Source organism: Phodopus roborovskii, unplaced genomic scaffold (assembly GCF_943737965.1).
Source record: "Phodopus roborovskii unplaced genomic scaffold, PHOROB, whole genome shotgun sequence".
Lineage (NCBI taxonomy): Eukaryota > Metazoa > Chordata > Mammalia > Rodentia > Cricetidae > Phodopus > Phodopus roborovskii.
In genome coordinates, this window is record NW_026126546.1 from 9,707,957 (window position 1) to 9,725,120 (window position 17,164).

General features: G+C 42.8%; 2 protein-coding genes across 12 annotated transcripts in view; one reads left to right on the top strand and one right to left on the bottom strand.

Moving 5' to 3' along the window:
* Nucleotides 1-7,462, bottom strand: part of Depdc5 (DEP domain containing 5, GATOR1 subcomplex subunit) — a 113,988-nt gene extending 106,526 nt beyond the window's left edge. For 5 of the 10 annotated variants that reach the window (XM_051200455.1, XM_051200453.1, XM_051200454.1 and 2 more), the window contains exons 1-4: nucleotides 7,269-7,404; nucleotides 6,437-6,553; nucleotides 3,289-3,376; nucleotides 2,248-2,294 (exon numbers count right to left, since the gene is read on the bottom strand). In XM_051200455.1, the coding sequence (XP_051056412.1) occupies nucleotides 2,248-2,294; nucleotides 3,289-3,376; nucleotides 6,437-6,494 (193 nt within the window). In that variant the 5' untranslated portion in view covers nucleotides 6,495-6,553; nucleotides 7,269-7,404. Of the gene's footprint in view, nucleotides 1-2,247; nucleotides 2,295-3,288; nucleotides 3,377-6,436; nucleotides 6,554-7,268 lie in introns of those variants that run through there. The other 5 variants (XM_051200452.1, XM_051200459.1, XM_051200450.1 and 2 more) reach the window with 4 other exon arrangements.
* A 7,608-nt stretch (nucleotides 7,463-15,070) lies between these two features.
* Nucleotides 15,071-17,164, top strand: part of Prr14l (proline rich 14 like) — a 50,655-nt gene continuing 48,561 nt past the window's right edge. Inside the window, exon 1 of one of the 2 annotated variants that reach the window (XM_051200449.1) lies at nucleotides 15,071-15,242. In XM_051200449.1, the coding sequence (XP_051056406.1) occupies nucleotides 15,213-15,242 (30 nt within the window). In that variant the 5' untranslated portion in view covers nucleotides 15,071-15,212. The remainder of the gene's footprint in view (nucleotides 15,243-17,164) is intronic. The other variant, XM_051200447.1, reaches the window with a different exon arrangement.

A 17,164-nucleotide genomic window follows, 5' to 3' on the forward strand; every position in this document is an offset into this window, starting at 1 on the left:
CTGATAAAGAGAGTATTCCAGAAACTCATAATTGATCAAAATGCTAACAACAAGAGGCTTTGTGGTGCCCATTCCCAACTGACACATCCACATCACAATTCCTGCACCTAAGGCTCTGGGATCATTGTAGAAGAGTGATTGAAAAAGACATTAAGAAGAGGAAGTTACCTGTTATACTGTGTGTCCTAGAAATGGAAGAAAGATTCCCCTATGAAGTTCCAACAACATGGATGCCTAAACAAGACCTTAACCACAGACAAAAAGTACAGACAATTGTGGTATGCCAAGAGCATTAGAAATGGTCTTCCATAGGGAGGAGCCCCCCATTTACATATCCAATACCAAGTGTTCATACCTGAGATCATGTACATACAGGTAACATACAGACTGAGCAGGTTGTATTTAAGCATTTAGGAATATGTATGTATGTATACAACAACAATAAGGATGCAGGAAGAAAAAAGATGCATGTTCCCTCTCAAGCAGAATCCAGCCAATAATATACATATATATGTAAACAAATGTACATGTGGCTATAGTAAACCAGAAAGAAAGTAAGAAAGGCTGAATATCAGGAGATGAAGGATTAGATGCAAGTGACAGACACAATTACAAAGAAGATAGAAACCTATTTCTTTTTCTAGGTTTAGTTTAGCCACAGATCTTTTGCTTTGTTTTTGTAATGGCTAAGTGCATAAAATATATTTGGTAATAAATGTTTAAAATTTAACATGACATTTCCCGGCTTTGCTTCCAAATGCCTATTGTAACTGTACAGAAGTTCATTAAGTTATACAGATTTTTGATCTCATTAATTTTGGTGTGTGATATTTTTATTTATTTATAGTTTTTTCTGTTTGTTTGTTTTGCTTGTTTGATTGTTTTTGAGACAGAGTTTCTCTGTGTAACACCCTTAGCAGTCCTGGAAACCACTTTGTAGATTATGATCGCCTTGATCCACCTGCCTCTCAGCCTCCAGAGTGCTGGGATAAAGGCTTTTGACACCAGAAATGGCTTTTCTTTCCTTCTTTCTTTCTTTCTTTCTTTCTTTCTTTCTTTCTTTCTTTCTTTCTTTCTTTCTTTCTGAGATAGCAATTCAAGGCCTTCACCACTGCACCTGTTTTATATAGTTTGAGAGTTGGGGAACTCAGGGCTCTGTGTATATTGGGCAGGCAGACAGACTGAGCCACATCCCACATCCCTCCCCCACCACAAACCCTTTTTTTTTTCCCCCAGTTTTTTGAGACAGGGTTTCTCTGTGTAGTCCTGGCAGTCCTGGATCTCGCTCTGTAGATCAGGCTGACCTGGAATTCACAGAGATCCCCCTGCCTCTGCCTCCCAAGTACTGGGATGAAAGGCATATGCTGGATGGCCCCTCCCGTTTTATGAGGTAGGGTCTGATACCCTAAAGTGCAGGCACAGCGGGCAAACTGATTTATGAATAAATGTTTAGGGAAAATGCCCTATTTCTCACCCTATGCCTATGTACAAGTAGGCATACATACGATTAAACATATATAATCAAACATATCATGCAAAAAGACATGAGCAGTTACACAACCCAAGTCTAACACACTCAATACAGAAAACTACCCAGACTTTGTCCTAGATCCACAAAAGCAAGCCCTGATTAGTGATTAGTAACCAGGTACTTAAGAGTTCCATGCTTGCTCAGGCTTTTGCAACTTACCTACTCTCTACCTTCACTCTCTCTTTGAATAAAATCCCTTGCTACTTTTTCATTTGCGTGTAACTGTTTGATTCTTTGAATCTAGAAACACCTAGTCAAAACATAGAATACTGGCAACATATTCATCCAGGAAAGCAATTAAATATTTTGTAAAAAACTTACTTAGAAAATTCACCATCTTTTTTTTTTTTTTGAGTTAAATTTAAAATTTTCCATATTCAAATTACCTTTTCCTCTGACTCTAACTTGTTTCTTCAATGCCTGCAACATGCTAACAAATGAGATTCTTTGGCAATTTTCATATCTGTTTTGGTGTCTAAGAAAGGTTACAGCTTAGTTAGCTAAAAAGGTAAATGAAGACAGCAAACATACGAAATATTGCTCCTGGAACAGTGTCTGCTAATGTAGTCAGCACCCTCCAAAAGCTTTATCTATCTTCTTTTTTGTTAGAGGATATTCAACCTGATATGTACTTATTCCCTGAGATTCCCAAGAGATGTTTCTTAAGTTTCTCAGATAGTAACTATAAAAATCTCAAAGAGAGAGGTAGTATTTACCTTTCTGTAAATCTTCCTTAAGAGACTTGACTTGCAAAAGCAGAGGACTGGAAAAAAAAAAAAGCAACAAAGATAAGCAAGACTGCAGGGAGGTAAACTTTATCTCCCATCAAAATGCAAACAAATAATGTAATACACATTGTAACTTGTGTCACAACCAGAGAAAACTTCCTTAGAAACAAAGATACTACACTTGGCCTGAAAGGAAATGAACTTTAAAAACAAAAATGGGCCACTTTAAAAACTTGTTGTTGGGGCTGAAGCCATGGTTCAGCAGTTAAGGGCTCTTCCAAGTGGATCAAAGTTTGGTTTCCAGCCCCCACCTCAATTTACTCACAGCTGTCTATAACCCAGATCCAGGGAATCTACATCTGAGGCCACTTGCACTCATAGGCACAGACATAAACATAATTTAAAAAATTTTTTAAAAATCTTTTCAAAAGACAAGGTTTCTCTGTGTAGCCCTGGCTGTCCTGAACTCACTTTGTAGACCGGACTGGCCATGAACTCAAGAGATCCACCTGCCTCTACCTTCTGAGTGCTGGAATTAGGGGCATGCACCTGACCATAATTTTAAAAACTCTTTACAATTTTTTTAAAACTTTCTTATGTATATAAGTTTTTTACCCTGTATTTATGTCTATGTACGACATGATGCATGCCTGGTGCCCTGGGAGGCCAAAAGAGGGTATCAGATGTCCCGGGACTACAATGACGGATGGTTGTGACGCTGGAAATCAACCTCAGGTCCTCTAGAAGAGCAGCCAATGCTCTTAACTCCTAAGCCATTTCTCCAGCCCTAAACATGAGCTTTTTGTTTATTTTCTGTTTTTTTTTTTTTTTTCAAGACAGCCCATTCTGTCCTCAAACTCACAGAGATCTCTGCCTACCTCTGCCTCCAAGTGCTGGGATTAAAAGTGTACGAGACCACCACCAGGCAACATGAACATTTTTTGTTTTGTTTTAAGGCAGCCTGACTAGCCTGAAAAAGCATCTGAAAACAGCTGAGTGCCGAGTTCCCTTACTCCTTGAATTGCTCACCTGTATTCATCATTGGGGTGAGCAATCTCCACAATGTCTCCAAGTTTGATGTGAGGAAACACTTTAGGGTTCACAACTAGCTCATCATCTGAAAGACAATTCAGTGATTTTAAAAAGCAAATAGGCTTAGTAGTTGACCATAGGCTTAGCATGTATAAGGTGTTAGGCTGAATCCCTAGCACACACCCTCTAAAAGATAAAAGCATCAGAGAGAAAACAGAGGGCACCCTCATCACATTGCTGTTACTACCGGATCTCACAGATGAACTCCAGCACTATTTTTACTTTTTTGACTGACACAGGTGTCTCAGGATGGCATCAAACATATCATATAAGGTAGTTTTGAGCTATTCCGCATTCCTGTCTCCACTGCTGAGACCATAGGACAGGCTGTACCATGTTCAACCCTTATTTTTATTTATTTATTTATTTTTTGTTATATTGACATTCTATTCAGGTTTTTGTTTTCTAGGGTTTTTTGTTTTAAGTGTGTGTGTATGTAGGTCAGAGGACAACTTGCAGACGTGGGCATTACCCACTGAGGTCCCATTTGTTTTCCTATCTTATAACATACTAAGGATGCAACTCAGAGGTAAAGTACATGCTTAGTATTCTTGAGAGCCTGGTTTCTATCCTCAGCTCAGGAGAAAAAAATAAGTTAAAAATTTTTTTACAAAGGTATCTAGGGCCACAATAGTAAATGGCTGAGTCAGACAGGACTCAGGGACCTGTCTCCAAGCACATGCTCTTTCCACTATCTTACTGCTCCTATGGAAAAAAGTAGCCCATGGTTTGGGAAATTACACCTCTGGCATATCACTTTATTCTCTAAAATACTTGTGAATCTGGCATACACATGATGGAAACAGCCTAGGTCCCAAATACAGCACTCTTATATTTATGTAATATCCGAAAGAATTCCCTTAAAAACATTGTCTTAATTAAACCTTCACAAGAGCCAGGATAAACCTGAAAGACAAACTGACTTGTCTCAAGGTAAACTACAACCCCAGTAGTTTAAAGGTTGTTTTGAACCCTGGTGTGAACTAACACTTGAAGTCTAGACTATTTGGCTCTAGTTTTATAACACATACGAGGGGGCAAGCCTAATTTAGACAAAAGGAACTCAGTACCAGTAATGAGCCTCTGGTTGTAGTTTACCTTTAAACTACTGGGGTTGAGGTAAGGGCATATAGCTCAATAGAGTAAACACTTTGAATGAGACCCTGGCTGCAATCCCAATCCTCAAGACAGACAGACACAGAATATAGATCAATAGATACATAGATAGACCCACCCCAAAATAAAGGTAGACTTTAAGTATAATTATACTTGATAAAGTTCAACCTAGTAAAGTATTTACTGGGTTGATCTCAGCTTTTATTTGGAATGCTCCACTGACAAATTTAGGGCCAAGCTCTATGAAGCCCCTATTATGAACTCACATTGTCTAAGTTCCCTAAGAACATTTTTTTTGTTTGTTTCATTTTTCTCTCTTTCTTCCTTCTTGCCATCTCTTCTTACTTCTTTTTTGTGTTTTTGTGTTTTTTTTTTTTTTTTTATTGAGACAGAGTGTCACTATGTAGCTTGAGCTAGCCTAGAGCTCACCATGTAGACCAGGGTAGCCTTGAACTCACAGAAAGACCTGGCTGCCTCTGCCTCCCGAGTACTGGGGTTTAAGGTGCACTTCCATTACCTGGCAGAATTGTATTTGCATTACTAGGTATATCACCAAGCTACATCTGTCTTGTACACATATACACATACCCCAAAAATAAAAACCCCACAGACATTTACACATTAGATATACATATTATATATGTATATATATATATATATGTGTGTGTGTGTGTATATATATATATATATATATATAAACATACCATATGTACTGTAGTCTTGTTCTTTCCTCTGCTAAAGGTATCTCTGTTGCTTACTCAATAGCTTTCTTCATAAATGTTTAGTCCATTTTCATAAACAGTGTGTCACAAGCCATATGGGATTGATATGACTAAATATGAGGATTGCAGTAACTTGACAACTAAAGGTCTCTAAACATGCAAGCACTGAATTAATTCCAAATCAACACATAATGAATCCAAGGTACCTGGCAGAGTTTCCACACATCACCACTCACTCTCACTGGTCAAACAGTCTAGCCTAATTGGCAAGCCCCAGGTCCCACTGAGAAGCCGTCTCAAAAAACAAGGTAAAGAAAAATAAATAAAGGAGTAAAAAATATAAGGTGGCCAGGCATGATGACACGTCTTTAATCCCAACAGTACGTAGGCAAAGATATCTATGTAAGACGGAGGATCTCTAACTTCAAGGCCAGAAGGATCAGCATTGTAAAATTGTAAACCAGTGAAGAATGTAAACCAGTGAAGGCTACATGGTGAGAAGCAATACATGTGCAAAAGCATCCACATTCACACAGGTATACACGTGCATAAATAAACAAAAATTAAATTTAAAGGAAAAAAGACTGAGGGCTGGGGCTGTTGCTCCTTGGTAGAGTGCTTGCTAGCACAACATGGGTTCTTTGCCCAGAATCACATAAAACCAAGTAGGAGCACATGTGAGATCCCAGCACTTGGTTATAGAGGAAGGTCAGAAATTCAAGATCATCTTCCAGTACATATTGATTTCAAAGCCAGTATGGGATACCAGACTGTCGTGAAAATAAAACTCTCTCACTGTATCAGTAATTCTGATTGCTGAAGGAAATAACTTATTTTTAAACATTAGGGAGATTTTCTAGTACCTATGAAGGCTTGGGTTAATTTCTTGGCACTGCACAGGCAAGCGGAGGGGAAAAAACAGGAGAAATTAAGTCAGATGTGGCAGAGCATTTCCAGATACAGACAGGATGATAATGGGTTCAAGGGCCAGCTTGGGCTCCAAGGGGAGCTCCAGATGAGCCTGGGATGAACCAGATTCAAAATACAACCAAACAAAATCTGAATGTGAATGCTTTTCAAAGAGATCTTGTGCACTCAGATCTAACCATTCCCTTGATGGCTATTATTGCTTTACTCATTTACCTGCCTAGCCTCAAATGTGATATTAGTAATTTTTAGGGCATTGTATTGGGCACATCATAACTTCAGCCAATTTACACAACCCCCAAAGACCAATCAATACTAACCACTGCCCCCAAAGCCCTTCTTGTGGATGACGAGTTTGTAGACCTTTGTAGTTCTCATTTTGTCTTGTGGTTTCTTCAGCTGTTCCAATCTTGGAGCAGGGAAGTCATCTTGCCTTCCTGCCATTGAAACAAACAGAACAGCCAGAATGTCAGGCTTCCTAAAATTGCTCTTTAATTTTAGGCCTTGAAGATTCTGGTTGTTGTTCAGCTGAGAGGAGTGGCAACCCTGCATTAAATCACCCCTCCAATTACCAAGGGAGGAAAACAAACAGAAGTGTGCTTTAGGAGTTCATGGGAATTGGGGCTGAGATCTAGTCAGTTCTCTGGAAAGATCTTCTCTCTAACGCAAACCTAGGAGAGACTTGTAGTGAGGGACGTTGCCTTGTTTCTGTCTGCATTAGTAACACCAAAATAGTACCGAGGCATCAGGCTAGTCCATCACCTCTGTAGAGAAACGTCAAAACAAGGGACTTGCCCAAGGTCACTCAGACTCTTTGGCACTCCTATGATTCACATTTCAGTAACAATGTCCTGGGGAAGAGAGAGAGGAAGGCTGGGGTTTCTATGTGTACCAACTCTCAGCGGACCGTCCTGCCTCCATTCCATCGTTGTGGTAGCTCGGGAAGAGAAAGACTTATCCAAGGTCACTCGGGGGGGTGGGGGGGAGAGTCGGGCCTCGAACCTGTCTCAGAGCCCCCTCCTTCAAACCCCTCAGGTCTCTGCCCTAGGCGGGCGCTCGACTCGCCCCCAGCTCCAGAGCCCCTCCCCTCCTCAGGCGGAGCCCGAGGCCGGATCCTAGCCAGATATCCCGGACCTCCTCTGGCTATCCCACCTGAGCCCCCACAGCTCGCGCAGCTTCCGCACCAGAGCTCTAGGAGCCAGCCAGCCAGCACCGCAGAGGAGCGCTCACCTGAGCCCGCGCCGCTCCGGAGGCTCCGCCCCGAATCCCCGCCCCTTGCCGGTCTCCGCTCAGCCGGCCCTGGCCGCTCTAGCCCAGACTCCGCCTCGTCTCGGTGGCCTCGCCACTTCCTCCTCCGGGGCTTGGGGGGTGGGGGCGTGGCGTCGAGTCTGACTTCATGCTTTTGAGTTCCTGCTGCCCTTTCCCGCCTCCAGCTAAGAGTGCTGCCTGCTTTGAAAGGAAATTTGAAAATAGAGCCACAGCCCGAAACTTCGTTTTAATGCTCTCAGAATAGGAGAAACGTCTAAGAGTCGACTCCTATCTCACTGAGCGGTGTTTTCTCCCTTCGTTCTTTCCTTCCTTCCTTCCTTTCTTTCTGATTTGGAGCCTGTCCTGGAACTACCTCTGTAGACCAGGCTGACCTCGAACTCACAGAGATCCACCTGCCTCTGCCTCCCGAGTGCTGGGATTAAAGGAGTGCGCCACCAACCTCCGGCTGTTTTCTTATTTTTTACAATATTAATAACTCAATCTGGGTCCAGAGGGCTGTAGAAAAACACAAAAGTATCAGGGAGAAACTAAATGTGATACCTGATAATTCAGGTATTCTGGAGACAGACGGCTGACAATTCCCTGTACTTCAAGGCTAGATTGGGCTATGCAACAAGAAAATGTATAGGCTATGAGTTAACTGATTAATTGTAAACTGTTAGCGAATAGGAAGGCAAGATAGGTGAGACTAGGAGATAAGGAAGATTCTGGGAGATGTAGTAGGAGAGTAAAGATGTAAGGACTTGAGAGAGAGGAACGGACACCCTCCGGTAAAATAAGACCATAGAAATGGGTTAATATTTAAGACAGAGCTAGCCAATAAGAAATGCTAGTAATAGGCCAACAGGTTTATATCTAATACAGTGTCTCTGTGTGTTATTTGGTGCTAACGTGACTCTGGGACCAGGCTGGGGGGGAAAACTGTTTGTAACAGTAAACTGTTAAGTATAATTAAGAAATACAAGTTAATGGTCAGTAATACGAACTACAAATGTCACATTTACAGAAGGAAAGACCAATATGTATTTCTCATTAGTCTTCTGTTGTCAAAATTAAGCCTAAGGTGACTAACTCATAACAAGTTTAAAGTAAACTTAAGTTTGTTGAATATAAAATAATATTCAGAATCAGGTGTATAAAAAACTAGTTATGAAGCTGGTGGTTGGTGGCATACGCCTTTAATCCCAGCATTTGGGAGGCAGAGACAGGAGGATCTCTGTGAGTTCAAGCCTGGTCTATTGAGCTAGTTCCAGGGCAGCCTCCAAAGCCACAGAGAAACCCTGTTTTGAAAGAACAAAAAAAAAAAATACAAAAAACCTAGTTATGAAATAGGGAATGCTTGAGTAAAATGGGTTAATAGGCTTGAATGGCAGGAAGTCCCCAGGCCCAAGTAGTTCCCTTGGATGGGGCACATGGGGCATAGATCATCCAATCACAGTAAGTTGCATGCTACCCTCATTATGGGACAAGGATGAATGGGAAATGAAACCTGCCAGAAGTCTGCTGCTTCCATCTCTGGGTTTGTAGGACTGACTAGCTCTGGCCAAAAAAAGAAAAAAGAAAAAGCCTTCCTCCTTATGTCTCATGTGACAGGAAGATGAATTCTCTTGCTCATCAGAGGACCTCATAGTCTGCACCCACATCCTAAATGTCTAAAACAACAGAGAGGCAATGAGTAATTACACTCTGCCCTCAATGTCTCCCAAATAGACAATGAAGATGCTGTGAACAGCAGAACCTTATGACTGGTATGAGACCTGCACAATAGTTTAATTGGCCAAAGCTAATTCCAGGGTCCTCACCCTAACCACCCATGTTCTTTCATTAAAGGAAGATGCCAGATACTCTGTCACAGCTTTGGAAAGCTATTCAGAACATCCAGGTCATGCCTTTGACAGCTGATTTTATATCTGTAGAGTCAAAGTTTCTATTCAGTGATGCCCTAAGCCTTTAGATTCTTCAGGAGGAGATGACTTAGATGAAGGAGATTCTCTCCAACCTAGGCTCACCCATGGTGCTTTGACACTATAACCTACTCTCTGTTGAAATAGAGAGCTCCAGGGCCAGTGCATACAAGGAGTATTTGTGGTATTTGTGGATGTTTTCCAATAAATTCCAAAAGCCAAAACTCATTTAATTTAGTTATCTACCTTTACAAATTATGCCTCTAAACCAGTCTATTTTTTAAATCAAATGATGTTAAGAAATAGACTTCTTCTGAGTAGTGGTGGCACATGTCTTGAATCCCAGGACTTGGGAGGCAGAGGCAGGCAGATCTCTATGAATTCTAGACAAGCCTGGTCTACAGAACTAGTTCCAGGACAGCTAGGGCTGTTAAACAGAGAAACCCTATCTATAAATAAATAAATACATAAATACATAAATACTACACCTGCCAGGTTCCCTTACTGAGGGAACTGAGGGAACTGAGAAACTGCAGGAGGTGATGCAGTCATTTATGCCCCATAAAGGTCGTAGCCTTCTTCCTGGGGTATTCTCTCATCTGTCTGCATGGAGTGGGCCATTTTCTTATCTTATTCTCTTTTTTCCTGTTTCCTTTTTTATTTAAATTTGAAACAAGCTTGCTTTGCGTGTCCCTCACCCTACCATTCTCCCCTATTACCCCCACCAAACCCCAGCCATCACCTTTCTGCTCCCCAGGGAGAGTGAGGCCTTCCATGGGGAGTCTTCAAAGTCTGTTCTATCATTTGTGGCAGGGGCTAGGCCCTCCCCCATGTGTCTAGGCTGAGAGAGTGTCCATCTATGTGGGATGGGCTCCCAAAGTCCATTCATATACCAGGGATAAATACTCATAGACTGCCTAGTCCTCCTAACTAACACTAACATTCAGGGTTATCTTATTCTTTTATAGTATGAGATGTTCTTTCATGCCTCATACACACACACACATAGCATGGGACATATGGCTCATCCCTCCATATGAGTGAGATTGTGTCCCCTCACAGTGTGTCCACAAATAAACATGATCCTCCCTAGAGTCAGACTTGCCTCTCTTTTTCTGCCTTTGAAATCTACCTCTGTGTGTGTGTGTGTGTGTGTGTGTGTGTGTGTGTGTGTGTGTGTGGTGTAGGGGGGCAGTGTTATAAACTTAAAACAATGGAATAGCTCCTGCTTGGAAGTGTCCACTGTGCAAGTCTCCACAAACCCAAACCCTAAGACATTCCTAGGCTTCTATGATCCTTTGGTTGTTGATTGTTCTGAGGATTGAACCCAGGGCATGGGGCATGCAAGATCAGAGCTCGTCCCATGGAACTGGGAATTGAAAGCTGAATCACTGCATGCTACTCAAATACCACTGAAACAATTCCAACTCTTGACCTTCCTCCAATAATTCTCCACAACACCTATAGTTTTTTATGTTGATTAATTTTAAAAAAGCTACCCAGCAGGGGAGATACTTAAGTGGATTGCCTGACAGCCTGACTTCCATCACTAGGACCCAAGAGACTAGGGGTATGCATCTGTTGTAATCAAAGCCCTACTACTAATTGAGACCACCACCACCCCCCCCCAAAAAAAAAGAAAAGCTTAAGAGCTAGTTAGCTTGGAGAACTCTGTGCTGCAGAAACCAGAAGGGGACCTTGCCTCAAAAGCGAAGTGCATTGTGGAATGTAGCCCAGTAATGTATGACTGATGGCACTTTCACATACTAAACATATACCTAAGTTAATAAACAGCTGCTGCGACTTTGAAGACATCTTTCTAAACTTTCTATGGTAGCATGATTAGACAGTAGACACTAGGGTTTTTCACAAATGGACAGTGAAAAGCTGAAGAAAACTCAGAAGGAATAGATCCCAACCTCATTCAAGCCAATATACTATTTAAACCCAGGCTGGCCCAAGCCCCTATTTACTGGGACATCTCTCTCTTTAAGGAGAGTTAGGTAACTAGCGAGAATGGCATTGAACTCATGACAAGCCTCCTGCCTCAGCCTCCCTCCAAATTCAGTCTGGGGAATGAGCCACCACGCCCAGTGCACTAGCCCTTTGCTTCCTCATTTTTTTTTCCCTTTATTTCTCTTACTGCTAGTGCTGGGAATGGGACCCAGGGCCTCACACACACTGGGCAAAGCTGTCTATCTGCAGGCAACCTCAGCCTAGTCTCTGACCTGTGCCTCTACCAGCCTTCTGCTTTGTTCTGGTAACCATTTTATACCCAGAACTAGTGTCTTAGGGCATGACACTGCCATGTGTCTTCTCATCATGATGACTACTAATCTAAAAGGCATCTTCGCCTCTAGTTAATTTCAGCATTTTTTTGAAAGTTTTTTTTCCCCAGCTTTAACATAAGCTACAGGATTCCAATGTTTTTGAAAAATGTATAATTTTTTTAAAATAAAAATCATTGTAACACAGTTGAGGACTTGGGAGTGGGCCAAAGGGCCTCCCATAGCACAGTAGGTAAAGGTTCTCGTGGTGGTGTGTACCTATAAAGCCATCACTGCAAGAGTTTGAGATCAGTCTGACCTACAAAGTGAGAGATTGGAAAAAAGGAAAAAAGAAAGATGTTAGGAGGAAAAATAAAATAAAATAAAGCCAGGTAGCAAACACCTTTAATCCATCACTTGGGAGGCAGATCTCTGAGTTAGAGGCCAGACTGGTCTACAGAGAAAGTGAGTTCCAGGACAGCCAAGGCTACACAGAGAAACCCTGTCTCAAAAAAAACAAAAACAACACCAACAGAAAATTAGTGGAGTTTAAGAGGCCACTTTACAAAAAAGAAAGAAAAGAAAAGAAGATAACTTGCCAAGTCTATATAGTAAGTTTCAGTAGGCTTGGGCTACATAGGGAGAATTGTGTTACAATACTCCCTATCCCCAACCCCTAAGAGAGAAAGAGAGAGAGAGAGAGTTAAAAATAAAAATTTAGTAAGATGAGTAATATTTTCATGTGATTTAGGGGAGTGAACACGGCAAGCACGGTTGTACATGTCTATTATCCTACTGTCCAAAAGGCTGAGGCAGGAAGAATTTGAAGCCAGCCTGGTTCACAGAGCAAATTTCAGACTTGCCTGAGCTAGAATGTGAGATCTCAAAACAATTGAAGAGTAAAACTAACCAAATGAGTAGAATGAAAGCAGAGCTGGGCACGGAGACACATGGCTTTAATGAGGGCTTGCTTACAGTTTCGGAGGGTGAGTCCTGGCAGAGAGTGTGGCGGCAGGGAGAAAGCCTGGTGCTGGGGACGTAGCTGCTGGGGAACTAGCGGAGGGACACAAGTCTGAGAGTAGGAGGGACAGACAATGAGAAAGAGAGTGCATGGAATTAGCACACCAACAGGGGGCGCTTTGGGTTTTGGAAACCTCATAGTCGACCCCCAAGGACACGCCTCTTCTGATAAGAGCACATCTTCTAGCCCTTCCCTGATAGTTCCACTAACTTCAGAGCAAACATTCCGTTATATGAGGCTATGGGGGTCATTCTCATTCAGACCATCAGCGTCATCATCCTCTGCTACATAGTCTTTTTCAAGAACTAAATTAACAAGCCATAATTAGTACAAAGAATTCATGAAGAGAAAATACCACATTTAAAAATGAAAGCCAGATGAAAAATGGGACTGATTATGAAAGCCATACTGGATCTTGAGACAAAAGGAAAAGCCAGTAGTGTTGAGTTTTTCAGACTCCATTATAAACTTGCGCAATTGCCTGTGAACATACTTAATATGGATACTGTGAAATTTTTAAAATTTATAAAGATTGGTGGTGGCACACACATTTAATTGCAGAATTGGGGAAGCAGAGGCAAGTGGATCTCTGCGAGTCTGAGGCCAGCCTGGTCTACAGAGTGAGTCCCAGGACAACTAAGGCTACACAGAGACCTTGTCTCGAAACACGCCCCCCCCAATTTAATTTACTTAAGAAAATTTTAATTTTGTTATTTGTATTTATATGTAGTGTTTTTATCTCTGTGTATCTATGGGGAGAGGGGTGCCCACAGAGTCTAGAAAAGGGCATCAGATCCTCTGCATCTGGAGTTGTAAGTGGTTATAAGCTGTCTCATTTGGGTTCTGTAAAGCAAATTCTGTCCTCTGTAAGAGTATCTTAAGTGCTGAATCATCTACTTCTCAGGGTACTTGAAATGTTTCCAAGTGAATATTTAATCTTTTTGTTTGTTTGGGGGGGGGAGTTGCTTTTTTTTTTTTTTTTTTTTTTTTGAGACAGTTCCTTTGTGTAACAGTCCAGTCCAGGCTATCCTGGAACTACATTTGTAGACCAGGTTGGCCTGGAATTCACAGAGATTTGCCTGCTTCTGCTCTGACTCCTGGAGTTCTGGAATTAAAGACATTTACCAGCACTACCTGGCTAGTTAATTAATCTTTACCTCAGTATAGATTAGAAAATCAGTAATTTATATGCAAACTATACACATATATGAAGTGTATATGATTTCATTCAGCCCAAAGATAGTGGGATTAGCATATAAATTTGTGTGCTTTCAATCCTAACGCTGAGAAGAACCACTATCTCAGGCAAAATGCATACTCATGGTCTCAAAGCTATCTTTTTTTTAATTTTTAATGATTTATTTTTTATTTTATGTGCATTGGTGCTTTGCCTATATGTGTGTCTGTGTATGGGTTTCAATTCCCTGGAGTTACAGATAGTTGTGAACTGCCATGTGGGTGCTGGGAATTGAATGCTCCTCCAGAAGAGCAGCCAGTGCTCTTAACCTCTGAGCCATTTTTCCAGCCCTCAAAGCTATCATATATATATATATATTAAATTATGTGTTTGTGTGTGAGAAATTTGAGTGTGGGTATGTAGGTCAGAAGCAGGGGCTCCAGGCAGAATTGGAGTTACAAGCTGTTGTGAACCTCCCTCTAAGGTTACTAGGAACAGACTTCAAATCTACTGGGAATGCGGGAGTGTCCTGTTTAACACAGAGCTTTCTATCCAGCCCCACAGCGATATTTTTGTTTGTTTGTTGAATCAACAAACTCCCTGGAACTCACAGAGATACTCTAGCCTCTGCTGGGGTTAAAGGAGTGCACCACCAAGCTTGGCTCCTCTGCAGATCCTAATCAGAGAAAAGGTAATTATAATTTTCTCCAAAGCCTTCATAGCCTGCCAGGCTGATGAGCTTCAGGAAACTACAGGTGTATTTCTAAATCATGACTGTTGATTATTCTATGGACGTATTTGATGTCCCCAACCCTTTTTCCATTCTAATCTCTGCCAGACACTTCTTTAGGTGCTGTGAGACAGTGCTGAAGAAAACAGGCGAGGATGGGAGGGGATGGGCAACAAATAAGAGATGAAATGCAGTGCTTTCAACGCTGAAGCAGCAAAGGAATAAAAACGAAGTGTAACCAACTACTTTCCTGGTGTATCGTTTATTTAGTAGCCAGTGTGACTTAAACCAATGATTGTAGTTATTAAAGGTCTCACGATCTGCCAGGATGGTGGCAGCTGTCCATGTCACAGAAATGGATTGGATTATGCAGCACTGGTTACAGTTGGAGACGGGAACTGGGCCAAAGGGTGTGTTTCTCTTTAAGAGCCAGTGCGATGGGGGCGGGGCTGAGTGTGTGCGGGGCTAGCAGAGGGCGGAGGTACCGGCTGGGAAGAGCCGCCCTCCCGAGTGCGCGCGCGCCGTGCGGGGGCGGGATCAAGGCCCGTCCGCATGGCTGGCTCTGGCCCCGGATGAGGAAGTGCGGTGGGAGTGGGGGGGTGGGGGGAAGAGAGACTGTAGAAGCGGTGGAGGCCGGAGCGCCCTCGGGCCTCAGCTCCAGAAGATCTCCTAGAGTTGGCGGCCGCGGGGACAGCAGTGACCGAGGCAGCCGAGGCTAAGGTGGCGGGATGAGCACGGGCCGCGGAGCAGGCCACAGGGTAAGAGGCCCGGGCGGCCCCACAACGCCCTGGGGGTCCTCCGCCGAACGGTGCTGACTAAAGGGGGTCCGGGCCCCCAGCCTTTCGGGGCGCTGAAGGGCACCAAAGCTGCGTTAGTGACAGACATCAAGGAGATCAGGCCCCACGTCCTTGGGAGAAAACAGCTTCTCAGAGTCCTGGTTCCAGGGGAAAGAGGCTCCTCTACCTGCAGGGGACCCCTAACTTCTCTCCTTGGAGAGGACGACGCCCCTTGTCGGCATTCGCCTTCCCTCGGCTCTGGTCCATTTGTCAGGGAAGGGAGACCCGTTTATGGTGCCGAGGGGAGTTCTTATCCTAAAGATTTGAGGAGTAATCCCCAAACGACCCCCGCTTTGGACAGCGTCTTCCAAGTGAAGTAGATTCACAACTTCCCCAAAAAGTGATAGAGGTATCTTTCTTTTCTACGAAAAAAAAAAAAAAAAAAAAAAAAACCAAAACAAAAAACCCAAAACAAAAACACAACCAACCACCACCACCAACAAAAAACCCAAAAGATATTTGTCTTCCCTTCATTTTTCATTTTCACCTCAAGATAAAGAGAGGAAGGCCCAGAATTTGTTATTGCAAGTCAGCCTTTCTTCCCTTCCCCCAATCATGTCCACCAAGAAAGCTTTGCTTTTTGTGTTTTTATTAGGTCTTGTAGTGTTCGGTGAGCTTCTCTTCGTCTTCTGGAGTTTGATATTTGCAAGTTTGTATCTCCCACTTAACATCTTTGTGACCTTGACTCATCCACCCCTGTCAGTTGCAGCCCATCTCTCACCTGGTACCTCCCCCCCCCCACCCCGAATTGTCTATCATGAGGGTTAAAGGGAAGTTTTGTGAAAATGCTGAGTGCACAGTAGACTTTTGATCAGTTATTACTATTGATTCGTTAAAGAAAAGCCATGTCCTGCTCAAAAGAAGCAGCTGTTTGCATGAATGTGTCCTCCATCACAAATATTCAACCCATTCTTTCCACCAGAAAGGCTTTTCTCACACTCCTTTAATAAAGGACACCTCCTCTCCTTTGGAATCTTAATGTACTCTACTCCCCAAGTTAAATCAGAAGAAAAATTAATTTTTGTTGATGTTCTTCAAGACAAGGTTTCTCTGTGTAACAACTCAGGCTGGCCTTAAACTCACAGAGATCTGCCTGCCTCTGCCTCCCGAATGCTGGGATTAAATGTGTGATTAATATTTGGAAACAGCCGGGTGGTGGTGTCCCACACCTTTAGTCCCAGCTCCTGGGAGGCAGAGGTAGGCAGATCTCTATGAATTTGAGGCCAGCTTGGTCTATACAGAGTAAGTTTCAGGACAGCTAAGAACAGCTAATGCTACACACAGAAACCCTGTCTGGAAAAAAATTTGGAAACAATTTTTTTTTTTTAGATAAGGTCTCAATACAGCCCACCTAGGCTTTCCTCAAATGCAGTTTGTAGCCTATGGCTGACCTTCAACCCCTGACCCCTGGTGATCCTCCTTTATCATCCTACAGGAAATTGCCTGATGCCTTGGAGACTCCCCTGCACAGTTCAGGTTTAAGAACTGGGTCCTGTGTAGTATGTGTTCTCCTGGTCTTACTTTCAGTTTGGATTGACATCTTGTTTAGTGGTTTCTTTTTTCTTGTTTTGATATTTTGAGGCAGGGTTTCTCTGTGTAGCTGTAGCTGTCTTGGAACTCACTCTGTAGATGAGGCTGGCCTCTGACTCATAGAGATCCACCTGCCTCTGCCTCTGCCTCCTGAGTGGTGGAATTGAAGGCATGCACCACCACCTCCAGGCTTTAGAGAAATGATCTTGCTATGTAGCTGTAGCTGCCCTGATACTCGCTGTTTATCCAAGTCTGTCCTCGAACTCCCCACAGCCTTCTTGCCTCAGCCTCTTTCTCGGTGTTAGGATCACAGG